General features: G+C 42.2%; 1 protein-coding gene across 3 annotated transcripts in view; it reads left to right on the forward strand.

The window, feature by feature from the left end:
• NBAS (NBAS subunit of NRZ tethering complex) overlaps positions 1–26,696 on the forward strand; it is a 327,228-nt gene that overhangs the window by 183,063 nt on the left and 117,469 nt on the right. For all 3 annotated transcript variants that reach the window (XM_032353267.1, XM_032353268.1, XM_032353269.1), the window contains 3 exons: positions 16,338–16,502; positions 19,784–19,897; positions 20,455–20,578. In XM_032353267.1, coding sequence (XP_032209158.1) covers positions 16,338–16,502; positions 19,784–19,897; positions 20,455–20,578 — 403 coding nt within the window. The remainder of the gene's footprint in view (positions 1–16,337; positions 16,503–19,783; positions 19,898–20,454; positions 20,579–26,696) is intronic.

Genomic DNA, 26,696 nt, shown 5'->3' on the forward strand with positions numbered 1-26,696 from the left:
TGATCAGGAAGGGATGCTGTACTTTGTCAAATGCTTTTTCAGCATCTATTGAGAGTATCATATGGTTCTTGTTCTTTCTTTTATTGATGTGTTGTATCACATTGACTGATTTGCGGATGTTGAACCAACCTTGCAGCCCTGGAATAAATCCCACTTGGTCGTGGTGAATAATCTTTTTAATGTACTGTTGAATCCTATTGGCTAGTATTTTGTTGAGTATTTTCGCATCTGTGTTCATCAAGGATATCGGTCTATAGCTCTCTTTTTTGGTGGGATCCTTGTCTGGTTTTAGGATCAAGGTGATGCTGGCCTCATAAAATGAGTTTGGAAGTTTTCCTTCCATTTCTATTTTTTGGAACAGTTTCAGGAGAATAGGAATTAGTTCTTCTTTAAATGTTTGGTAGAATTCCCCCGGGAAGCCGTCTGGCCCTGGGCTTTTGTTTGTTTGGAGATTTTTAATGACTGTTTCAATCTCCTTACTGGTTATGGGTCTGTTCAGGCTTTCTATTTCTTCCTGGTTCAGTTGTGGTAGTTTATATGTTTCTAGGAATGCATCCATTTCTTCCAGATTGTCAAATTTATTGGCGTAGAGTTGCTCATAGTATGTTCTTATAATAGTTTGTATTTCTTTGGTGTTAGTTGTGATCTCTCCTCTTTCATTCATGATTTTATTTATTTGGGTCCTTTCTCTTTTCTTTTTGATAAGTCGGGCCAGGGGTTTATCAATTTTATTAATTCTTTCAAAGAACCAGCTCCTAGTTTCGTTGATTTGTTCTATTGTTTTTTTGGTTTCTATTTCATTGATTTCTGCTCTGATCTTTATGATTTCTCTTCTCCTGCTGGGCTTAGGGTTTCTTTCTTGTTCTTTCTCCAGCTCCTTTAGGTGTAGGGTTAGGTTGTGTACCTGAGACCTTTCTTGTTTCTTGCGAAAGGCTTGTACCGCTATATATTTTCGTCTCAGGACTGCCTTTGTTGTGTCCCACAGATTTTGAACCATTGTATTTTCATTATCATTTGTTTCCATGATTTTTTTCAATTCTTCTTTAATTTCCCGGTTGACCCATTCATTCTTTAGAAGGATGCTGTTTAGTCTCCATGTATTTGGGTTCTTTCCAAACTTCCTTTTGTGGTTGAGTTCTAGCTTTAGAGCATTGTGGTCTGAAAATATGCAGGGAATGATCCCAATCTTTTGATACCGGTTGAGTCCTGATTTAGGACCGAGGATGTGATCTATTCTGGAGAATGTTCCATGTGCACTAGAGAAGAATGTGTATTCTGTTGCTTTGGGATGAAATATTCTGAATGTATCTGTGATGTCCATCTGGTCCAGTGTGTCGTTTAAGGCCTTTATTTCCTTGCTGATCTTTTGCTTGGATGATCTGTCCATTTCAGTGAGGGGAGTGTTAAAGTCCCCTACTATTATTGTATTATTGTTGATGTGTTTCTTTGATTTTGTTATTAATTGGTTTATATAGTTGGCTGCTCCCACGTTGGGGGCATAGATATTTAAAATTGTTAATTCTTCTTGTTGGACAGACCCTTTGAGTATGATGTAGTGTCCTTCCTCATCTCTTATTATAGTCTTTGGCTTAAAATCTAATTGATCTGATATAAGGATTGCCACTCCTGCTTTCTTCTGATGTCCATTAGCATGGTAAATTCTTTTCCACCCCCTCACTTTAAATCTGGAGGTGTCTTCGGGCTTAAAATGAGTTTCTTGGAGGCAACATATAGATGGGTTTTGTTTTTTTATCCATTCTGATACCCTGTGTCTTTTGACAGGGGCATTTAGCCCATTAACATTCAGGGTAACTATTGAGAGATATGAATTTAGTGCCATTGTATTGCCTGTAAGTTGACTATTACTGTATATGGTCTCTGTTCCTTTCTGATCTACCACTTGTAGGCTCTCTCTTTGCTTAGAGGACCCCTTTCAATATTTTCTGTAGGGCTGGTTTGGTATTTGCAAATTCTTTCAGTTTTTGTTTGTCCTGGAAGCTTTTAATCTCTCCTTCTATTTTCAATGATAGCCTAGCTGGATATAGTATTCTTGGCTGCATGTTTTTCTCGTTTAGTGCTCTGAAAATATCATGCCAGCTCTTTCTGGCCTGCCAGGTCTCTGTGGATAAGTCAGCTGCCAATCTAATATTTTTACCATTGTATGTTACAGACTTCGTTTCCCGGGCTGCTTTCAGGATTTTCTCTTTGTCCCTGAGACTTGTAAATTTTACTATTAGGTGACGGGGTGTGGGCCTATTCCTATTGATTTTGAGGGGCGTTCTCTGAACCGCCTGAATTTTGATGCTCGTTCCCTTTGCCATATTGGGGAAATTCTCCCCAATAATTCTCTCCAGTATACCTTCTGCTCCCCTCTCTCTTTCTTCTTCTTCTGGAATCCCAATTATTCTAATGTTGTTTCGTCTTATGGTGTCACTTATCTCTCGAATTCTCCCCTCGTGGTCCAGTAGCTGTTTGTCCCTCTTTTGCTCAGCTTCTTTATTCTCTGTCATTTGGTCTTCTATATCACTAATTCTTTCTTCTGCCTCATTTATCCTAGCAGTGAGAGCCTCCATTTTTGATTGCACTTCATTAATAGCTTTTTTTATTTCAACTTGGTTAGATTTTAGTTCTTTTATTTCTCCAGAAAGGGCTTTTATATCTCTCGAGAGGGTTTCTCTAATATCTTCCATGCCTTTTTCGAGCCCGGCTAGAACCTTGAGAATTGTCATTCTGAACTCTAGATCTGACATATTACCAATGTCTGTATTGATTAGGTCCCTAGCCTTCGGTACTGCCTCTTGTTCTTTTTTTTGTGTTGAATTTTTCCGTCTTGTCATTTTGTCCCGATAAGAGTATATGAAGGGGCAAGTAAAATACTAAAAGGGTGGCAACAACCCCAGGAAAAAATGCTTTAACCAAATTAGAAGAGATCCAAAATCGTGAGGGGGGAGAAAGGGGATAAAAAGAGGTTCAAAAAGGAAGAAAGAAAAAAAAAGAAAAAAAAATAAAAGAAGAAAAGAAAAAAGAAAAGAAAAGAATTAAAAAAAAAAAAGGAAAACACCTAAGAAAAATGTAAAAAAGAAAAAATATATATATTAGATAAACTAGTAAAAAATCGTTAAAAAAGAAAAAGGTAACAGTTAAAAAAAAAAAAATTTTACCGGAAGGCGAGAAAAAAAAAAACAAAAAATGAAAAAGAAAAAAATTAAATTAACTGCAAGACTAAAAAAAAATCACAGGGAAAAAGCCATGAGTTCCGTGCTTGGCTTTCTCCTCCTCTGGAATTCTGCTGCTCTCCTTGGTATTGAAACCGCACTCCTTGGTAGGTGAACTTGGTCTCGGCTGGATTTCTTGTTGATCTTCTGGGGGAAGGGGCCTGTTGTAGTGATTCTCAAGTGTCTTTGCCCCAGGCGGAATTACACCGCCCTTACCCGGGGCCGGGGTGAGTAATCCGCTTGGGTTTGCTTTCAGGAGCTTTTGTTCCCTGAGCGCTTTCCGTAGAATTCCGGAGGACGGGAATACAAATGGCGGCCTCCTGGTCTCCGGCCCGGAGGAGCCGAGAGCCCGGGGCCCCACTCCTCAGTGCGCCCTCAGAGAACAGCGCCCAGTTACTCCCGTCTGCCTGACCTCCGGCCGCGCTCCGAGCTCTCCGTGCCTGCGACTGGTTCAAGGTAACACCGAGCTGCGAGCTTACTGTCGGCTCTGTCTCTGTAGCCGGCTTTCCCGTTCCAATACCCGCAAGCTCTGCGACACTCAGACACCCCCGATCCTTCTGTGACCCTGCGGGACCTGAGGCCACGCTGAACCCGCGTGGGCTTCGCCCCGGTTTAGCCTCTGGAGCGATGTCCCTCAGCGGAACAGACTTTTAAAAGTCCTGATTTTGTGCGCCGTTGCTCCGCCGCTTGCCGGGAGCCGGCCCCTCCCCCCGGGGTCTATCTTCCCGTCGCTTTGGATTCACTTCTCCGCCGGTCCTACCTTTCAGAAAGTGGTTGTTTTTCTGTTTCCAGAATTGCTGTTCTTCTTCTCTTCGATCTCTCGATGGATTTTCAGGTTTTGCAATCTTTAGATAAGCTATCTAGCTGATCTCCGGCTAGCTGAAGCAGTCTCAGCCTGCTACTTCTCCGCCATCTTGACTCCTCTGATTTTTTAAAGTTTTCTTAATGGTAGCTTTAGAAGTGCAAAACCTTTTAATGTTGCTGAGGTCCAGCTTACCAATATTCTTTTATTGCTTCTGCTTTTGGTTTTTTAGCTAAGTAATTGGTGCCTAACTCAAGGTTACAGAAATTTATCCCTGTGCTTTTTTCTAAGAGTTTTATAGTTTTAGCTCTTACATTTATTGAAAAGTAAGTAAAAATAAACCACTTTTTATGTGAAATAACCATAAGTTTGAGGAATATCTACATTTAAAAAGATGAATTTAGAATATCTTACCATACATAAAAATTAGTTCAATGGGATGGTTTTGTTTTGTTTTATGTTTTATGATAGTTTATTCCTTCTTGAAGGATTTCAAGTCTTATGTTTGGTATGCACAAAGACAAATTAATATTTTGAAGTTTTAAAGGAAGCAGTTTCATCTGGAATGGATTTTTTTTTAAGATTTTATTTATTTGACAGAAATCACAAGTAGGCAGAGAGAGAGGAGGAAGCAGGCTCCTGCCGAGCAGAGAGCCCTATGTGGGGCTCAATCCCAGGACCCCGGGATCATGACCTGAGCCGAAGGCAGAGGCTTTAACCCGCTGAGCCACCCAGGTGCCCCCGGAATGGATTTTTGTTATAATTATCACTTTACTATCTCTTTTCCCTTGGTGTTTTAGAATTTTGGTTTTCAATCTCATTGTGGAGAAATCCTGCTCAGTTTACTTTTTAGCTACTTAGACCCTGTCTAAGGATTCTGTAGTTTTGTGGTTTTCTTTAATTTAAACCCTTGGTGCTTCAGTCTAGAACCATGTCCTACAGTGCTTTTGACATGACTCCCTCTTGTAATGTTGAGGATCTATGAGAAATAAAAGCGTGGAGCCAGTGAAGGGTTTGGGCCCTGTCTTAGTTCTCTGGCTCTCTAGACTTAACAGTTTTACATAAATACATCGTCCCAGGCAGTGAGTCTGAGCTTCTTACTGGGGATCCTTTCAATTCACAATTCTCTAGAAAGGAGCATCTGGCAACCACTGCCAGCATTCGAATTCTGAGCCCCCAAATGTTGAATTCCATTGAACTTGAGTGCTTTTCCACCCTTTTCATCAATTATCCTCAGTATTTTGGAGCAGAATGAGCACACTGAAGCACGAGTTCGTTTCTCCATCTTAACTGGAGTTCATAATTTTTTTTTAAATTGCAAAAATTAATATATGCTCTTATTTTAGGAATCCCTTTAAGAGGAGACATGGTTCAGATAATTGACATTATTTGGTATATTTTATTCCTAAAAGTAAAAAAAAAAAGAAATGTGAAATATCTGTGATAAAATATTAACATTTGTTAACTTTTGATAAGTACTGGAAATTTGTGGTAACTTTGGTTTTTCTACTTTTTAAAAAATGTGAAATAATTTAATCAAAAATAAAATAGTATGATTAATTTTTTTTTCGTTTTTTCTACCTATACCATGAATCTCACTGCTTAGAGGTAAAACATATTTAAGTTTATTTTAAAAAGTTCCAGACTTTTTTTTTTTTTTAAAGATTTTATTTATTTATTTGACAGAGATCACAAGTAGGCAGAGAGGCAGGCAGAGAGAGAGAGAGAGAGAGAGAGGAGGGAGGGAAGCAGGCTCCCCGCTGAGCAGAGAGCCCGATGTGGGGCTTGATCCGAGGACCCTGAGATCATGACCTGAGCCGAAGGCAGAGGCTCAACCCACTGAGCCACCCAGGCGCCCCATCAGACTTTTTTTTGAGTATAAAGAGATGTGCAGCTATTGTCTGTCTCCTGAAGAATTATTATTTTATCTTATAAACAAAAATGGAATCATACTGCATATAATAACTTGAAGCTAATTTTTTTCATGTAATCTTATTTGTCATGGATATACGCTTTTCTCATTATATACAGACCATTTCTATAAGGGTGGGTTAGTGTTCATTTGATGCACAGACAATGATTTATTTACCTTTTACTTTGTTTTTGAACATTTATTTATTTATTTTTTAAAGATTTTATTTATTTATTTGACAGAGATCACAAGCAGGCAGAGAGGCAGGCAGAGAGAGAGGAAGGGAAACAGGCCCCCTGCTGAGCAGAGAGCCCAATGCAGGACTCCATCCCAGGACCCTGAGATCATGACCTTAGCCGAAGGCAGTGGCTTAACCCACTGAGCCACCCAGGAGCCCCTGTTTTTGAACATTTAGATTGTGTTTGATTTTCCTCTATTTTAGACTGAGCTGCACTGAGCCTTTTATGTACACATTTTGCACAGTTATACTAGCATTGCTCTGGAATAAAGTGGTAGAAATGGACTCCAGAGGTAGAGAATTCTTTGTTTTCTTGTGGTGTGCCCTCGGTAAGTTTGTGTAAGTGCTGATTCTGCTTTCTCCACTGTTGTGATGCTAGCACATCACTGGGAACAGACTAGGTCTTCATTAAATTTTTTTTTTTTTTTTTTGGGCGGGGATAATGTTGCCCAAGGAATATTTTCTTTTCTTTTCTTTTCTTTTCTTTTTAAGATTTTATTTATTTGACAGGTAGAGATCACAAGTACGCAGAGAGGCAGGCAGAGAGAGAGGAGGAAGCAGACTCCCTGCTGAGCAAAGAGCCCCATGTGGGGCTTGATCCCAGGACCCCGGGACCCCGGGACCATGACCTGAGCTGAAGGCAGAGGCCTAACCCACTGAGCCACCCAGGCTCCCCCCGAGGGATGTTTTCTATGGGAACCTGAGTTTATGGTAATCTGTGATGTCCGCATGCGGGATGATAACAGGGCATCAGCCCAATTCCGAACACTTGGGCACGTCAGTCAGTCAGTACTGGTCATAGGTGACCAGAGGAGGACGTGCACTGCCCGTTGGTGTGCTCATGGCATTATGTGTTTGCTCGGTTGCTAGCTTGGTGGTCAGGAGTGTGCAGCCTGTCATTCTGATTGGCTCGGAGAATCTCTTTCACAGATTTCCACTCCTCACAAAGGCTTGGGGTCGCTGCCTCCTTTCTCGCCTCCGATGGTGTCCCGGCTTTGTTCTTTCATCTCGCCCTTTCCTCGTAGGGCTCATGCGTTTCTAACATATTTGTTTTACGTTTCTTTGACTCTTTTCATAACAAAGAAAATACGGTTTTTACTTTTTAATTAGTCTTGCCATTTAAATCCATTGAAAAGATAACTTTCTGTAAATAATATTTTTTAGTTTCAGTGAATTCCAGGGGATTTGACAGTTTCCTTTCCTTTTTTTTTTTTTTTTAAAGATTTTATTTATTTATTTGACACAGAGAGAGAGAGAGAGCGAGCACAGGCAAGGGGACCAGCAGGCAGAGAGAGAGAGGAGGAAGCAGGCTCCCGGCTGAGCAAGGAGCCCGATGCGGGACTTGATCCCAGGACTCTGGGATCATCACCTGAGTCGAAGGCAGCTGCCTAACCAACTGAGCCACCCAGGCATCCCGCTTTCCTTCTATGAGGAGGCCTGGTGATAGGACCACGTAGCCCTGGAGGGGCTCATACGCACTCTTGTGGGGGACTTTCCCTCTGCTTTTGTTTGACACTAGCAGTGGCCTCACCTCCTTTTTCTCCTGTTCCCTTTTATCTACTCACCACGAGTCTCTTTCCTCCTCCGTGTTCTATCACAACAGCTTGTGTTTGGATCACCAGTGACCTCTTGTCGCTAAATTCATGGGTCACATCTGCCTTTATCTTACTTGACCTCAGATACATACTTGTTTCAGGGATAACCTGTTTGTCTTCATTATGCCTCCTTGTCCGCTTGGTCTCCTCGTGTTCGCTGGTCCTTCCTCATTTCCCCAGCTCAAGTGGTAGATACCCCGGGTCTCAGTCTTTCAGTCTCTTCTCTGCTGTGCTCATTCCTGAATGATTGCATCCATTATCATCACTTTAAATATCAACTTAGTGCAGATGAGTCCCTGCTTATGGCTCGAGCCCTGGTCTTCTGAGTTCCAGGCTTGTCCGTGCGACCGCCAACCCAGCATCTGTACTTCCCTTTCTCACGGACTTACATCTCAGTGTGGTCAACGTGAGCCTCTGATTTTCACACCCCATGCGCGCTACCCCCCCAGGCCAACATGGTGCTCCTTCTGTGCCGTGTCCTACATCAGAACATGGCAGCTCCATCTTTGTAGTTGTTTAGGTCATAAACCTTGTTGTCCTCCTCAGTCCTTCTCTGTCCTACATAACACATGCGGTTATTGGAATTGGAATTGGGCCATATTTTACTCTTACCACGGCTACCGCCCTGGCCTAAATTCTCCTGGTGTCTCACCTAGAGTTTGATGGTGGTGTCCTGTTTGCCCGCCTGCTCGAGTTCTTTTCCTTGCTGTGGTCTGGACTCAACAAGGCAGCCGGAGTGATTCTTCAAAAATACATCAGATTGTGCCACATTCCTCAGAGTACAAATAAGTTTTTATGATTTCCGTCCTACAGGGACAGCCGCGATCTGTCTTCCCTACTAACAGTTTGACTTGATCTCTTCTCTCCTGCCCTCTGCCCTCTTTCCCTTAAATTTGGCTTTGCTTAGCATCCTCCGGTCTTGACCTTCTTGCCATTCTTGAAACATTTCCGTCAAGTTCTCCCTCCAGGTCCTTGCACTCGCTGTGTTCGCCCTGCCGTGTTCTTCTCCCGCATGTCCAGGTGACTTGTCCTCGCTTCTTCCGGGTCTCTGCTCACATGTCTCCCGGTCTCCTCAGTGAGAGCTTCTCTGGTTTCTGCATACACACTTCCATACACTGGATTTTTCTTCCTAGCTCTTCCCCTATCATTGATCTGGTAGACTTCTCTGGCATGCTTTCTATTTATTTTTTGTTTATCTCTTCTTGGAATGTAAGGGGAGATTTTTGTGACAGGAGCAATGTTTTGTTCACTGCTATTTTCGGCATCTAGAACAGTGTCTGTTCTTGTTATACTTAATGTCAAAAATATTTGTTGAATATGTGAATAAAATAGATGAAGAAGTTTAAGATGTAGATATGATGGGTTTGGGTAAATTCTGTTATTATAAGGAGAGGAATATTTGAATGGGGTCCAATTTGATAAGTTCTCAGTTCATTGGTAAAATAAAGCAAATTTCCCATTTGTCTTTCTTTCCTAATGTAGTGTGAGTTCTTTGAGAGCAGGGACCACATCTTAATCATCATGGTAACTCTGTTGCCTAGCACTGGGTCTTAAACATAATAGGCATGCCAGAAGTATGTGTTCAGTAAATTTATTTTGTGGACGCATTTAGAACTGCAAATCATTTATCAAAATTGACTTAAAAATTGGGTATGGTAAAAGAAAATAAAAATATACTTCAAATGCCTCTATTTTTCCTAACTACATGCCTCTTAATCTTGACCCAAGAATGCTAGGAGGTTCAAGAAGGTTTGATTCTCAAAGCCTCTGACATTGTGTGTCAAATTTGGTGTGTGTGTATGTGTCTGCTTGTGACTTTGTTAATGTGTGTGTATACTTCTGTGCATTTTTTCTGGAGAAGGGACTTACAGCTTTCGTCAGAATTGTATAGGGGATTCATGACTTGCAAAGGTGAAAACATCTAAATTGTAATCTGGCCTGTTAATTAGCGGATGAACTAAAGCAGAGTCAGACTTTATAGTGAGTGATTTATTTCATGGGGATTTTTCTCCTGCTTCTTCTGACAGATCCTTCTAAAAGTAGCAGCACTAGTAATAAAGATTGCATTTTTAATATTTTGAGTTCAAGGTGAAATTTACTGTGTTAGGTACAGGGAAGAGCTTTGGATCATCTAACGATCTGTGGAAGGAGAGGAGGTAGTGAGTGAGTTCAGTTTGAGAGCTCTTTGTAATCTTTACCTAGCTTTGTGTGTACATCACACAAAGATTATGGTGGGCAAACAGATTTTTCTCGTTAAATTAACACGTGTTACCAGACACCAGAGAAAGCAACTCCAGAACGGACTATTCATTACAGTAATGGTTCAGCAAGGATCGTTTCTGTAAGCCAAGCTTGACATGGGGAGCTATTCTTGTTCTTATGAACCTGAGCACTAGTGGGGTCTATTGGAGAATCTGAAAGATACTATTAATGCTTAGTAAGTTAACCTTTGAGCTATGTAACACACTTGACATTAATGAGATTTCATGTTAAATTTTATGCTGGGAGTTGTTGATTTGGTTTGGGGGATTAATCTATTTCTGCTGTTACACATTCTAAATTAATTAGCAGTGTGCAACTATGAATATAAAAAGTGCCAGTAGTAATCATTTGAGGAGTAAATTTTGCCTAACTCTCTTTTCTTTCCCCATTACATGTAGTTGAAAGAAAACTATTTTCCTCATTAATTATTCTATTTACAGTGTAATCTTGGTAGACTCTCCTCAAGTTTGATGCTTCTTCAGTGGTCCAAATGAGCCTTTGATTTTACTTTATATTTTATAATTCTCATTAGGGGACTCGCTTACAATCCTTTTATCTTACACATTTCTGAGCATGTGAATTTCATTTACCTTGTGAAACAAACTTTTAAGTTCTATATATCTGAAATTTCCTGTCTTGAGTTAGCCTATCCATATGAACTAGAAGTAAAGTTTAGGTTCATTTTATGAAATGGAATAATTGTTGTATAGTCTGTATTTTTTGATATTTTTCAACTGACTTGATTTTCCTCTGAGTAAAGCGGCATTGTGTTTAAGTGCCATATTTCTTTTTTTTTTTTTTTTAAAGATTATTTATTTATTTGACAGAGAGAGAGAGAGAGAGATCACAAGTAGGCAGAGAGGCAGGCAAAGAGGAGGAAGCAGGCTCCCTGCTGAGCAGAGAGCCCGATGTGGGGCTCGATCCCAGGACCCCAAGATCATGACTGGAGCCGAAGGCAGAGGCTTAACCCACTGAGTCACCCAGGCACCCCTAAGTGCCATATTTCTTACCTTGTTTGTATTTTTAATTCTATACTTGATTAGTTGATGACATTCAAATCCTTCAGTATATTCTTTTGATTAAGAAGATGAACAAGATTTGAAAATGTGGCATGAAATCTTATTTGAATAACATTTAGCTACTATAGGTGAAATATATTAGGCTTTAGAACATGTTGAGTGCTAGAGATCAGACCCAAAAGAGGATATAATTCTGTTCATAAAAAGTATAAAAATAGACAAAACTAATTTATGCTGCCAGAAGTATGAATAGAATTTATCTCAGCCATGGAAGTGGCTGAAAGTGACCACAGTAGCAGCCTCTGGGATGGATGCTAGGACGGTGGTCTGTTACTAAGTGCTGATGTGTTATGGTTTATCAAACTGAACACATTTTTAAAATATATCTTATCCTTGGAAGGTCGCTAAGCCTGGATTAGAAACAGGAAGGGAGAATGTTTCCTGGCAGTATTGTCTTTATATCATGGAACTATGAATAAGTACTATCTTTTTTTCTCCTAATCTTTGGTATTTTTCAGGCCATCTTTAATGAGATTTTAGTTTTATAAGACAGAAGAATAAATGACCTTAAATGTGTGCCTGTGTGTGTGTGTGTGTGTGTGTGTGTGTATAATATGTCAGAACCCTATGAAGAACAAAGGGACCACACATTTCGATAGCCAGACCTGGTCAAGAAGAGACACCCCTGGGCCAGTTGCCTATGGGCAGCATATTCCACTTACTGGATCTACAGTTTACTTTCCCATCATGTGGCGTCCTCTTACCCGGTCTGCAGTATTACTGTAAAACTGAGGAATGACCCTAGGAAGCCCCTTCGTGGTACCCAACACACAATATGCATTTAGTAAATGATAGCCATTATGTTTCTTAGATATTGTAACCGGGACTTCTGTTAGACATTGCTCTTGGGAGAAAAGTTGTCTAGATCTTTCTTAGTCCCCTCTGTGGACCTGGTCCTCTGTTCATTCTTCCTCAGTAACTTGTGTTGCTCCTTTTACCCCCACCACACCCCCGCATCTAACCTTGCTCAGCAGACCATGAACGTTTGCTTATGTTTCCGACTTTTCTTCTGTTCTTGTCTTCTTTCTCTCAGGTCTTCACTATGACTCACCTGGTAACCGTGGACTTTATTTCTTAGAAAGTTGGATTTCTCTGCTTATCTGATTTACCTCAGGCCCTTTTCCCTTTGAGAAGGATTAGAAATAAAAACACTTACACTTAATGTATTCATTCAGGTAGGCAAATACCCCATGGTGACCTCACATGTTTGTGGCATTATGATCTTAATTCATTCCCCGATGAGTTGAAACTTGGACTAACACACCAGCCTCCTAACTGGATTCTTGTGCTGGGCGTAATATTTTTTTTTAATTTTATTTATTTTTTAATTAAACATATAACGTATTTTTATCCCCAGGGGTACAGGTCGGGCGTAATATTTTTAAAACACAAATCTGATTATGTGACTTCCTTTGTTGCGAGTCCTTCAGTGGCTTCCCACCTGTCAGGGCGACAGCGGAGGTGCTCTGGGCTGCTCAGCGGGACTTTTGCTCCAGTCCCCTGTCCTTCCTTCCAAACCTGGTGTTCTGCCCCTTGCCCTTGTGTGTCAGCATCCGCACCTTCTCTGACTCACTCAGGATTCCTCTGGTTGGCCGTGTTGTTTCATTTCATGCTCTTGCATTTGTGTAAGTCTGCCCGAAACGATCTCTGCCATTCCTCCTTTGGAGGCCCCATCTTCTTTCCTGCTGGAATATTACCTCCTCGGTGCAGTCTTCTGCGGTCATGCCTCCAGGCAGGGGAGGAATGGCCTCTTTTCGTGTTCCCATGCTGCTTTGCGTGCACCTCGGCTGGAGGAGGCGATATTCTCCTGCAGTGACCGGTTTGCTTCTCTGCCTCCCTCCCTAGTTTCAGAACAGCTTGGGAGCACAGACTGTGTCTTACTTGTTCTTATCACTTCAGTGCCTGGTATCGTGCGTGACACTGAGTTAAGAGTCACTCAACAACTGCTGAGTAAGTGAATGAATCCTCATTTGTTTCTGGGTTTTTAAGTAATTCAGAAATACAGCCAATAAATTGAGATGCTTACTATATATTTTATATATATTCATATATATGTGTGTGTATATATACACACACACACAGAGCTGTATCTACATATCTATATCTGTATAAAAAGAGAGAGTGTATACTTCAGATTCTTCTGAGCTTTATTTCTGGCCAAGAACTATTTTTGGCAGTGTTATTCACAGAGGGACACATGGAGCTGTTTCCACTCTGCACAGTTATTAGGGGGAGAACTCAGAAGCCGAGGGAAGCCGAGTATACATGATCTCCAGACCGTTCAGCAGCCCAGAGAGGAGAGCTCAGGCCGGACGTGGTGGGTCACGTGCACAAATGACCAGTGCGCTGGTTGTCCGGCGGAAGCGGACCCCCCTCCCTAAATGCAGGGAACTGGGGTAACGTTGCTGCCATGTGCCATCGAAAGCACATTGGCTAGGGTTGTGGCCTTCTTAGAAAAAAGGGGCCTCTGGAGTGCAGGAGCTGGAATCAGCTTGTTTTTCTTCTGTTGACTTAAGTCCGACTTGATGAACCAGCTGTCTGTGGTACCAGAGCAGAGAATAAATCAGCCTCCACTGCTGTCTCCTCATACAGTGAAGAAATTAAGGAAAGAAAGGAATTGTAGTAATGCTACCATGAGAACTATTTGTGTTTTTTGGTGTTCCCTTCCAGTTTTGATGCCCGGGACTCAGGTGAAGCACTTTGTGCAGGCCTGGCCCGTGGTGGGCTGTTGTCATTATTACGCTTGGAGGGAGAATTCTGTTTTTCCTACGTAGAACTTTCTACCCTGTCCTTTCAGAAGCATTGGATAACGAGCCAGACCCCAAAACAACCCCAGTTCTTTTTAGCATGGTTGCCCTTATCAACATACAAGCAACTTAACATGATTGTTTCCTTATTAACATCTGTATTTTTTATGTTGTTTTCGTAATCAAATTATAATGATTGCATTGGGCGGGTAGTTTATACTTTTCCCAATGGCCAAAAAGCCCATAGGAATCATGATATTTTAAACCTTTTTTTTCATTGAGATATATTTGACATAAAATGTTGTGTTAGCTTAAGATATACAGGTTATCAAGTTGATACTTTTCTTTTTAAAGAAGGCTCCACATCACCTGGGGAGCCTCCGGAGCTTGAACTCATGACCTTGAGATCAAGAGTGGGACACTCAACTGCCTGAGCCACCCAGAGGCCCCTGATTTGATATATTTATATAGCAATATGGTTGCCATTGTATCTTAGCTAACACCATTACTGTGTCACATAATTATCATTTCTTCTGTTGGGACACATTTTTTTTTTTCGTGTTACAAGCAGAGTTTAGAAAATTTTAGGAGAAACAGACTGGACAAATTATAAGCATTGGTTAGTATAGCTTAAATTCCTTTTCTTTTGCACGTAAGCGTATAGTTCACAATAGTTTCTTAAAAGTTAAGTATCCTAACATGATGATACTTGTTTTTTATTGCTGCTGTAACATATTACTACAAATTTAGCCACTTAAACAGTCCGAATTGATTATTTTTTAATTAACCATGTGATAAAAATCAGGCAGCCTTGGGTCTTAGTCACACATGGACAAAATCATGGTGCCAACAGGGCTGTGCTCTTTTCAGGAGCCTCTAAAGGAGGATCTGTTTCCATGCTCATTCATGTTATTGACAGAGTTCAATTTCTTGTGGTTCTAGGACTGAGGTCCCTGTTGCCTTGCTGGCTGACTGACACCTGAGGGCTTTCTCAGCTTCTAGATGCCACTCACATCACATCCCTTGGCTTGTGGCCCCTTCCTCTGTCTTCAGAGCTGGCGATGATGGGTCGAATCCTTTTGTGCCCGGGTTTCTCTTGCCTCTGCCACTTGGCATGTCCCAGGCACCCTCTCTGTGACCCTAGCTGGGAAAGTTTCTCTGCTTAAAGTCTCGTGTGACTAGCTTAGTCCTACTCCAGTAATTTAGATAATCTCTTCACCTCAAGGTGTGTGTCCTTAATCATATCTGCAAAGTCCCTTTGCCATGGAATGCAGTGTATTCCCAGGTTCCAGGAATTAGGAAGTGGACATCTTTGGGGGCCCATAATTCTACTTACCATATAAGGCAGCTGTCCGTTGGGTCTACAACAGTGCATTTGTATCCTGAGTATTTGTGATGTGTGATATCCTGGCAATTACTGAGTGATTACAAGATTTCCATTTTTGAGTACTTTGTTAATGCATGAATAAGTGATATGATGTGGACCTAAGTAGCCAAACTGAGCCCTCCTGTCAGTATCAGGAAGGCTCTTGAAATGGAGGGACTTGGCCTTAACTTTGCTTTCATTTAAACAGGAAAGTTAAGAAAAAATAAGTGGAAGTAGATAAACACTAAACCAAGAACTTTGTTTTTGTAGAATAGGTAGTGTTTTTCTTTGATCAAAAGCAGATGTGGTTGTTGTCATTTCTATTTAAAATAATGTTAATGTATTAGTATTTTTCTCCACATGGAATCTCTCAGATGAGTAAATGGAGAGTCAGAATTTTAGCTGATTGCTTCAAGATTGGCAGGAGGTTTCATGTTATAAACCTTTTAAACACTATTAATCATCCACTTATTTAGATGAAAAACAAAACATTTCCTTTTTTTAAAAGATTTTATTTATTTATTTGACAGAGATAGAGATCACAAGTAGACAGAGAGGCAGGCAGAGAGAGAGGGGGAAGCAGGCTCCCTGCAGAGCAGAGAGCCCGATGCAGGGCTCGATCCCAGGACCCTGAGACCATGACTTGAGCTGAAGATAGAGGCTTAACCCTCTGAGCCACCCAGGTGCCCGAAAAACAAAACATTTCAACATTAGTAGGTGGGTCCTCCAAATCCTCTACCTTTGTAGAGGGGTCACTGTAGTGCTGTTTGAATGAATAATTTATTTCATAATTAAATAATAAATATTTTCAAATTAACCTGAGTTTCTCATTGGTGGGATATTAGACTGGTAAAAAAGAGCCTATTTGCTTCATAAATGTTTCTGAAGGGGATTATTGGACTAATACACAATGATGGTTTTTCCTTTCCCCAATTTCTTTTGTAAATGATCCAAGGAGATACAATATGCCAGTAATGCTTGGTTTCATGGTTTTTTGTTGCTGGCAAAGATGGATTTTTAAATTTCTCTTCATGTCTGAGAAGTGCAAGTAGTCTCATTATCACTCTCTGTTCTTCTAACAATGTGCATTTTTTGCTTTTGCCATTTTCCGTTTTAACCAGGGCGAAGCCGGTGTTCCTGGCAGCAACTCTGACCTCTTCCACTGGAGCACAGCGGCCACCATGAAGGTCCTGTCCAGCACCACGACCACCACCAAGGCCGTGCTGCAGGCGGTCAGTGACCGGCAATGGTGGAAGAAGTCCTTGACTTACCTTCGACCGCTTCCTGTAAGCAAGGCCTCTGTCTTTTTAAAATCCACCCCGGGGCTTCTGTCAACGCATTAGCACTGCTTCTCACTTGTTTTCCTGCTGTAAACAGGTTTCTCTTCTCTAGGTTATTAAATAATCTCTTAAAAAATTGAGGCCTCCCATCAGATAGGGGAAGAGTCACTTATTTTATAGAATGGAACCTACTCCCATGGGGTGCTTGCGAAAGACACTGATAGAGATTGAGGTGGGGTTGGGTTTGATGTCAGAATTAAAATTTAGTGGGATGAAAAGGAAAATGACTTCATTGGTCCTTACTTGATTTTATGGGCCAGTAGTGGAGGAAAAGCCCTGGTAGCAGGCATGGGGGCTAAGGTTATTGGGGCTGCTGGAACGGTAATAGCACTTACTGTGGGGCTTAAACAACAACCATTTTCCTCACGGTTCTAGAGGCTGGGAAGACCAAGATGAAAGCTCTGGCAGATTTAGCGCCTGGTGGGGTCTGCTTGCTGTGTTCTCACATGGTGGAGGGGTGAGGGAGCTCTCGGCAGTCTCTTATATAAGGGCACTAGTCCCATTCCTGAGGGCTTTAACCTTGTGAGCCCATCATCTCCCAAAGGCCCCAACTCTTATTTTTTTAAAAAAGTATTTACTTTTAATTGAAATGTAGTCAACGTGGAATGTTGCGTTAGTTTCAAGTGCACAATGTAGTGATTTGACAACTGTATCCATTATGTCGTACTCATCACAGTGTAAGTACCATCTGTCATGACATAACAATGTTACAGTACCTGTGACTGTGTTCCCCGTGACTTACTCATTCCCTAGCTGGAAGCCTGGACCTTCCATTTCCCTTCACTCACTCTGCTCATTCCCCACCCCTTTCCCTCTGACAGTCATCAGTTCTCTTAATTATGCATCTGCTTATGCTTTTTTGTTTGTTTGCTCATTTAGATTCTACGTATAAGTGAAATTGTATGATATTTGCCTGTCATTGACTTACTTCATTTAGTATAGCACCCTGTAATCCATCCATGTCGTTGCAGATGACAGGATCTCATTCTTTTTTTAGGGCAGAGTAATATTCTACTGTGTATATACACCCAAAGGCCCCACCTCTTAATACCATCATATTTTGGGGGCTTAGAATGTCAACCTGTGAATTTTAGGAGATGACGCAAACATTCAGTTTTTAGTAGGTGCTTTGGGTTAAGAGAACAGTGTAACCAGATTCTTTCACCCATTCTGGAAGCAGAGGTCAGGGCGAGCAGTAGAACGATCGAGTGTACTTTCCGTGACCAGTGAACCTCTTCCTCCCGGGCTGTCTTCCCTGCGCTCTCACACTGCAGTCCTTGGTCTCACTGGAAGGCTTAGAGGAAAAAGAAACATGCTTGTTTATAAATTCACCCCAGACACTCCCTGGGTGTATCATCATTGCAATCACACTCCAAATATTCCTCAGGCGTTTTCTGTGTGCCAGGGATTGGGAGTAGAGTTGGAAAACCCTTCTCGTGCGGAGCCTGTATTTCAGTGGGGGAGACGAAGAAGCCCACCAATAAAATATTTGTGTAATACTGTAACGGTAGGTGGTAGTGAGGGCTGTGAGGGTAGCTTCAGGTTAAGGGGAGTTGATTGGGCGAATGACGGTCTGATTTAGATCGGAAGGTCGTTATCTCAGGAGTCACTCTGAGTGGAAACCTGGCTAAGCCAAGTAGAACAAGTACAGAGCCCTTTTTGAAGGAAGGTGCTTGACATCTTTGTAGAGCAGGAAGGAGGCTTGCGTAGTATGAACAGAGTGAACAGCAGGAGAATGATAGGAGACGAGATCAAGGAGGCGGTGAAGAGGCCGACATCCAAAGCCTTGTAGACCAGTGACGACCACAGATTTTGTTCTGAGTAGATGGGAAGCTGCTGGAGACTGTAGGTGATGCAGTTGTGTGATCCGGCTTTCCCTTCCCTAAGATCATCGAAGTGCTGTGTGGAGATCTGGTGGTGTGAGTCAGAGCAGGGGCGAAGAGGTCCCTGGTCTAGTGTACGAGCGGGGGGCGGGTGGTGGTGGACCAGGGCAGCCGTGAAGGAAGTGGGAGATGTATCTTGCGGACCTGTGGATGGTCTGGATGTGGGATATGCAGGGAAGAGGGAAAACAAGAGTGACATAGCCAAGATGTCGATCCCACAGACTGAGGTGGCGTACGCTTGACTTGGGGGCAGGTCCGCACATCTCTTCTCATTGTGTGCATCACGCTGGGTATGATGGTGGTTACTGCGGTTACTTTTAAATGACTCGCATCTTGGACTTTTTGAGTGTATAGCCCTCAGATGAAGTGCGTAACCCCGTGCCTGATACCAGATCATTTTTGTAAAGTGTCAGTTGTTGTTCTTGTCATCATTTCTGGCAGTGCCGTCGCGGTTTCCCGAGGCTGTGGTTGGCATCCAGTGAGGACCCCTAACCCTAAGCCTAACCCACCCCTTCCCCCAACCCTAATCCCTGACCCTAACCCTAATTCGGAGGAATGGGTGACTGTGTTTGACTTGGCTCTTGCAGCGAGGAGCTTCATATCTGAGGAAGGTCAACCTGAAGACGGTTACCTACTAGGGATCCGGAAGCGCGCGCCGGCGAGGACGGCCGCTGACAGGTCTTGGAGGCAGTTGTGGGGCGGCCGGGGATGAGGCAAGGGGCGCACTTGCATCTCGCCTCCAGCGGGTGGGGTTTCGGCGGGTGAGGGCCCAGCTGGGCCGGGAAGCCGGGCGGCACCTGCCGAGGCAGTCAGCTTGGTTAGCCTCTTGGAGTGGACGAAGGGCTTAGAAGCTGGTAGGACACGTGAAGTAGATCGTGATTGAAGAACTGGCCCTTAATGTTGATTGACGTTGAAGAACTTTAAGTGTTATTCTGCATAGTTCAGACTTGCTACCGTGGCCTGCTAGTCTCGCTCAGAGCTGCGAACGGCGTGCGGAGCGTGGGAGCGATATGCACGGAACGATGTTTGGGGCAGGTTACTCTGACTGTAGATTAGAAAACTTGCCGTGTGCTTAGCGCTGATTGCTTCTTTGTTTTTGATGCACGGATGTCAGAGTGACCAGGGAAATCCGAAGGCACTGCAGGCTGAGGTTGAAGTGCTGCTTTTAGACCGTGGGTGCTGGCCTTACCGCTCACTGGGCGTCCGTGTCCCGCTGACACGCTCTCCGTGGATCCCACCGCGCACGTGCATCCATCTCTCCCCACATAACCCTGCCTTTGCCTCTCCCCATCTGCCCCCAGTGCTCTTAACTTTTACCACTGTTCTTGTCTTTGTTCTGTTTAGGGGCAGGAATTCGGTGGGGCTTATCAGATGGGAACCATAGCCAATGAAGGTCTAGAAAAACAAGGCTGTCATCCTTTTTATGAATCCGTCCTCTCCGATCCCTTTGTCACAGAGGTAAGGACAGTGCGCCCAAGAACACAGAGCCAGAGCCAACTCTCATGCTGTTTTGGGCATTTTAGTATAAACAAAAATTAAAATGTTCCTGAGAATGTACTTCTTTAGCTTCGTTCTTACTCATGTTGCTCATTGGTTTTATGTGACTTTTTGAAAAATGTGTATATTTTTAGAAGATTTATTTATTTATTTTAGAGAGAGGGAGCAGGTTGGGGGAGGGGGAGAGGGAGAGAGAGAGAATCTCAAGCAGACTCCCTGCTGTGTACAGAGCTGGATACTGGGCTTGATCTCAGAACCTGGGGATCATGACCTGAGCTGAAATCAGGAGTCGGATGCTCAACTGACTGAGCCCTCTAGGCGACCTGGTTTTATGTGACTTGTATATGTTATAACATATTATGAGATTAAAATCTGTTTCAAGCTTTACATAAAATGATATGTTTTAGTGAGACGTTATCATTTGAATCATCAAAAGATATAAAATCCTATGACTCTGTTCTAAGAATATCTTAAAAAAAAAGCGTCGCCTACTAAAAGGTATAACTGCTTCTGTCTAGTCTACAGTGACCTATGACCCCCACCGGCCTGTTCCAGGGGAAAGCTTTGCAGAGGTATTACTAAGAACTGGAAAACTGGCTGAGGCTAAAACTGAAGGGGAAGAGGTATTTCCAACAACAGAAGGTATGGAAGAAGGTTCTAGTTCCCTGACAATGTGTAACTCCTATTAGGGAAACCATAAATGAAAAATGAGTGAATGGGAGTGGGGAAAATAATAATAAATTTTTCTAGTTATGAATAGTTTAACTTGACACCAACATGCATTTATTTAAAACATTTATTTGAGAACCTTCTGTTTTCTGGATACGTACTAATATTGAGTTAAAAGGATAAGTATGATATAATTGAAGTGATTCTTACCGGTATTTCTGATTTTGTGTGTTAATTAAGAACCCTTAAGTATTTGCTTCACAGGATGTAGGTATATATTTCATCTTAAGAATTTTCCACATGCCTGCATATCTTTCTGTGTAGAATATTTTGGAAAGAATGAAATGTATGTAAGTTCACCAAAGATAACCTTTCCATTTGTATCTTTATTTCTCTTTAGTCTCCCTCCTTCTTCTTCAGGTTCCAGGATAGTTTCCTTGACTTTTTTTTTTTCAGTTCCCACTCTCTCTGCTCTGCCATCTTTAGTGAATACCTCATGATAAAAAGGCTGCTGGAGCTCCAGCTATCTCTCTATATCCCAGGCATCAGTAAGGAGAAAAGAAGAAGGAGGGCAAAGCAGTCTCCTTGATAGTCCTATCCACACCTTCCACTTAGGTATTTCTGGCTGTCTCTCGCTCCCAGTAAACTTGGGTGATGTGGTCTTAACTGAGCACATTGCTGCGTGGAATAAAATGTGGGGAAAATGTGTATGGGGAATAGAACTGCCGTTTTCGCAGAAAACCTGTCACTCATTTTTGGATAATCCATCTTTCAATCAGTATTTATATGTAATTGGGAAGAGGGGAAGCAAAAACCGTTGTTCTGTCCCCTATGGAGACCTTTTGAATACTAGAGGTTTTTACTGAGTATACCATGTCCCTTCAATTCCGAGGTGCTTGCTTTTTACCTTTATTTCTGAATCAGAGTATCTCACAGTTGAGGACATTTCGTTTTTCTTATCCAAAAAGCTATTATATTCATGGCACACCTTACGAATAATGCTGAATATATGTGAAGAGTAGAGTTGCACTGCTATTTACCCTTTTAATCATTCTTTATTACTTCTTGCTTTTCTTTCTTTATCTTTTAAGCATTTTTTCAATTCCACAGACATTTGTAGCCAACATTTACTTTGTCTACAGTAAGAGAAGCTCTATATCAAATGCTATTAGTACAGTATCTTACTTAATAACAGACCACCAGATACTTATCATTAGTCCTATTTTAGAGACAAAGAACCATGTCTCAGAGACGTGAAACCATTGTGGTTTTTGCTGTTGCTGTTTGAGTTACAAAGCCAGTGGTTGGTTGAACATCCAGATTCAGCTTTGTCTGATCACTGCGGTGGGGAGTCCTGCCCACATTTTAGCCGTCTCTGCAAGGTGCTGTGCTAGACCCTGAATCAAAAAAGGGAGTAACAGGGACAAACAAAACCATGCCCGTGCTGTTATTTAGTTTGGTATAGTTCTGTTGGTATATTCCATTCCAAACTTGCCAACCTGTTGACAATTAGCATTTTTGCAAAGTGGAGTTTGTGCTGAGGAGATAAAATTGTCACGAAGAGTAAAAATAACTCACAGTGGAATTATGGTTTATTCCCCTTTCGGTGGACCACACGTGACATTTCCATACAGTGAAGTTCTGCAGGTAGCAGAGAAATAGGAGGTGTCCTCTGTTTCACACATGTGTTCCGTGTTCCTCAAACGTGCTTTTGGCTAAGTGATCTTTAATTATTTGCTTATGGGTCAAACTCGGATTCTTGAGAGGGTTTGGACGCATAGATGCTAAGACCTTAAGAAAATAGTGCATTGGGTGTGGAAGTGTATCACCCACTGATTGGCATCATAATGACTGAAATCATAACCAGGAAGTTCGGAAATACTGATTCACACAGTTTTTGTTTTTTGGTTTTTTTTTTTAGATTTTATTTATTTATTTGACAGAGAGAGAGATCACAAGTAGGCAGAGAGGCAGGCAGAGAGAGAGAGGAGGAAGCAGGCTTCCCGCTGAGCAGAGAGCCCGATGCGGGGCTTGATCCCAGGACCCTGAGATCATGACCAGAGCCGAAGGCAGAGGCTTAGCCCACTGAGCCACCCAGGCGCCCCAACACTCAGTTTTTCTGTTAGTTAGCCTGCAGCAGACAGATGTGTGAATGTGAGCACCTCTCACATAGAAGGCCTGCTTTGCAAAAAGGCAAGATAAAGGCATCAGATTATAAAGGTCCAAGAGAAGGAAGCCTTCTCGCTGCAGACCCTCTCAAATTGCTTGTGAAGGCTTCTGCTATTTTCCAGAGCTGTTCGCCTAGAGAAAGTGAAAAACCCTTGTGAGGCACAGATTTCTGGGTTGTTAGGCCTCCCTTCTCACAGGGTCTTTAGGTACTTGGCCATCTCTCTACAGTTGGTAGCTCGGTGATGAGGCATCCGAGTGATCACGAAACATGAAGCCAATAGGTGTTTTCCAGGAGCTCTTGCGGTTGGGGAAGCATATGTGATGAGGAATCAGGGGATCCCCGTCCAGTTCCTTTTCTCACCATGTGTTCATTATTCACGGAAGGAATGGTCCTTCAGTGTCCCCGTACTTGGAATGCGAAGTTAAGGAAGACACGGTCCTGTCTTGAGAGGGCTTACTGTTGAGGTGAGGAGACAGAACTAATTTGTGTACGATAAGGGCTGTAACAGTCCCACAAGAGGCACTGTGATTACAGACAGTGTGACAGCGGAGTGGAAAGGGGGTCTGAAGAGGCTTCCGGGAGCTGGTGATACTCGACCTGGGTGTTGAAGGATGAACAGGGCATTGCAGATCAAAAGAGTGGGGTGGCTGGGAATTGAGAAGGGGGGTTGGGAGAGGGACAAGGGGCGTATTTTGGAAGAGGAAATAAAATTCACAGAAGCCAAGATGGCAAACATCACGGTTTTCCCAGGATTCGAAGGTTATTCTGATACCTGGAAAGGAGAATGTATGTGGGCAACCAGGGAAGAAACAAGGCAACACGAGGCTGGGAAGTGGGGTAAGGCCTCATGTGCTAAGTTAAACATTTTAAATGAACCTTCCACGGAAAGCTGTAGGGGTTTCAAGCAGAAGAGTATTATTGAGTTTTTCTTTACCTCATTATCTGTAAAATGGGCACAGTAGCTTGTAGGTTCTGTGCCTGGACTGTTGCTTGCCAGATGGGCCCTTGTGGGCACCGTTTCGTAGACGGGTCCCCGGACTGTGTTAACGTTCTCGGAGTCCTCGCTCGTGGTAGCCGATCCAGTTATCAGTTCCTCTGGTTTCCAAGGCCGGCGGCTATCATTCTCCATCCTTGTTTCACACTAGAACCCCTTAGGGAATTTTTAAGAAGTACTAAGGGCCCAGGATCCAGTATAGATCCTGTATTTCAGAATCTCTGAAGTGCGGCCCATGTATGACATGAGTTTCAGAATTCCTAAAGCAGTTTGGTTGTCCAGACCCTTTGGAACTTTCACTTAACATTTCCAGCATCTCCCCACCTCCCGACCCCCTCATCATGTCTCTTCTTCAAACTGACACACTTGCTTTCTGAGCCTCTCCCCCGACAGGCTGGAGAAAGCCTTTGATGTCTGGGTCTGGGCTCTCCCATCTGAGGGCAGACCCCAAGTGTTCTGTCTATTTCTAACACATTTCTAGGGCTGCTCGGGTTTTCTGTGGGGCGGGTGCAGTGTCCCTGCACGCTGACGGAGAGTGGGCATGGCACGCGCATCACAGTCACTGGGCCCGAAGTCCCTGGGAGGCTGCGCGCCGGGTGAAGCTGAATGTGAGGCCCCGGGGCGTGTATGCTCTTCTTAGTGTGTCTGTGAGATTTTATGGGACTGCAGGTGTTTCCTTTCAGTCCTGGTGTTTCTTCACATTGTCTTTCCTGACCCTCAGATTTTAATACTCGACCAAGGGAAAGAATCCAACTCCATTAAAGCAACACAAATTTTTTTCCGATTTTTTTGAATTGATTGGGAAAAGCTTTCACAACCCTTGTGTATATTAAAAATGGAATTTTTGTTCAAAATGTGGAAGTGATTTTAATAATTTTCCTTTAATTTACATTTGGGGTTAAAATTTATGATGCATGTTCATAAATACTGTCATATTAGGTATCTCTTGTTAACACTAATATATCTGAAATAGATATCTTTGGCTACTTTATAATATCAGTATTTGTCAGGAACTCAGCAGAATTAAAGAGTGATACAGGTTAAACGGCCCAAATTAAAAATTGTAAAAATATGACTTCTGACTTTGGTTCACAGGTAGGTCATGAAACAAATTAAACTTCCAACATAATGTGACTTTTCAGAATTTTTTAATAAAGTTGATGAAAAGGTTTTTATGGAGACTGGCTGAAGAAAATTGATCATTATTTATTTAGCTAAATGAATGATTTAATGGCTAATAATTTCCAAATCAATAATATGGGCAGCTTTCCTACGTTAATTTAGTGCTGGAATTAAATTTAACAGAGTGCTTTCTAGAGTAGGTGAGTTTGCATAGAATTAGTGCTTGGAGGCTTGGGCTTAGATTTCATCTGATTTTCACTGTATACCTTGTATAGAAAATGTATTATTTTCAAGATTTTAGAACTAGCTTTGCAAATTAAATTCATACACACTGATAAGTGAATGTAGGGTAGGCTTTTTTTTTTCCCTCATATACCTTAATGTTAATTTAAAATCACTGTAACTCCCATCTGTGGCAAGTGTGACATCTGGTGAACGCCAGTGAGACCCCGTGAGATCAGTCTACTTCACGTTCTCCCTGAGAGTTTTGTCAGAGGTTGCCTCAGTGGCTCGCAGATTCAAAGACTGAGAAACTTCCTGTGTGTGGGGTTTGACTTCTACTTTGTAAGAATCCTTAAGTCTCTGTGCTGCCTAGAAGGTTTTGGTGCCCAGGGACATGATCTCTTGTAACTCTGATTACCTGCCAGAGCCCTGTCTCCACATCCACCATGCTGGGAATCAGGGCTTCAACAAATAAATTTTGGGGGAGCACAGACATATAGTTCATAACACCATCTGGACAGATGAGTCATCTCTCTTGATTTTGGTGATTTGTGTTAGCCTTCCGAGCCTGTGTAAAAGCAATGAGGTAATACTATCTCCTTTGTGGTTTTTTTAAATTTAATTTTTAATTTTTTAAATTTCTTTTCAGTGTACCAGAATTCATTGTTAATGTACCACACCCAGTGCTCCATGCAATATGTACCCTCCATAATACCCATCACCAGGCTTACCCACCTTCCCACCCCCTGCCCCTTCAAAACCTTCAGATTGTTTTTCAGAGTCCATAGTCTCTCATGGTTCATCTCCCCCTCCAATTTCCCTCAACTCCCTTCTCCTCTCCATCTCCCCATGTCCTCCATGTTATTTCTTATGCTCCACAAATAAGTGAAACCATATGATAATGGACTCTCTCTGCTTGACTTATTTCACTCAGCATAATCTCTTCCAGTCCCGTCCATGTTGCTACAAAAGTTGGGTATTCATCCTTTCTGATGGAGGCATCATACTCCATAGTGTATATGGACCACATCTTCCTTATCCATTTGTCCGTTGAAGGGCATCTTGGTTCTTTCCACAGTTTGGCGACCGTGGCCATTGCTGCTATGAACATTGGGGTACAGATGGCCCTTCTTTTCACTACATCTGTATCTTTGGGGTAAATACCCAGTAGTGCAATCGCAGGGTCATAGGTTTTTGTGACCCTTAGAGCTAATTCTTGCAAAACATGTTTCTCCTATCTGTCTTGTCAGAGCAGATATTTTTAAAATGATAGGTATTTTTGCTTTATAATAATTATTGTTGTTGCCTAAAGCAATGGCAGGAGCCCAGTGCAGAGTTTCTACTTAAGTCATTTGAGTGTCAGACTCATTTGGCTGGTGTATAGAATATGGATAATGTCAGTTGAAACCATAAATTAATGTTGGTTCATATTTACAGAGACCTTAAATACCAAACAATTTAATTTTTATTCTTTATGAAATGGGAAACCATGAAGAGGGGAGTGTGTTTGTGTGTGTGTTTTAAGTTGTTGAGACATTACACTAGTGCTTGATTAAAATGAATAGAAAAGTAGTATGAAAGTG

The sequence above is a fragment of the Mustela erminea genome, chromosome 7, assembly GCF_009829155.1.
Source record: "Mustela erminea isolate mMusErm1 chromosome 7, mMusErm1.Pri, whole genome shotgun sequence".
Lineage (NCBI taxonomy): Eukaryota > Metazoa > Chordata > Mammalia > Carnivora > Mustelidae > Mustela > Mustela erminea.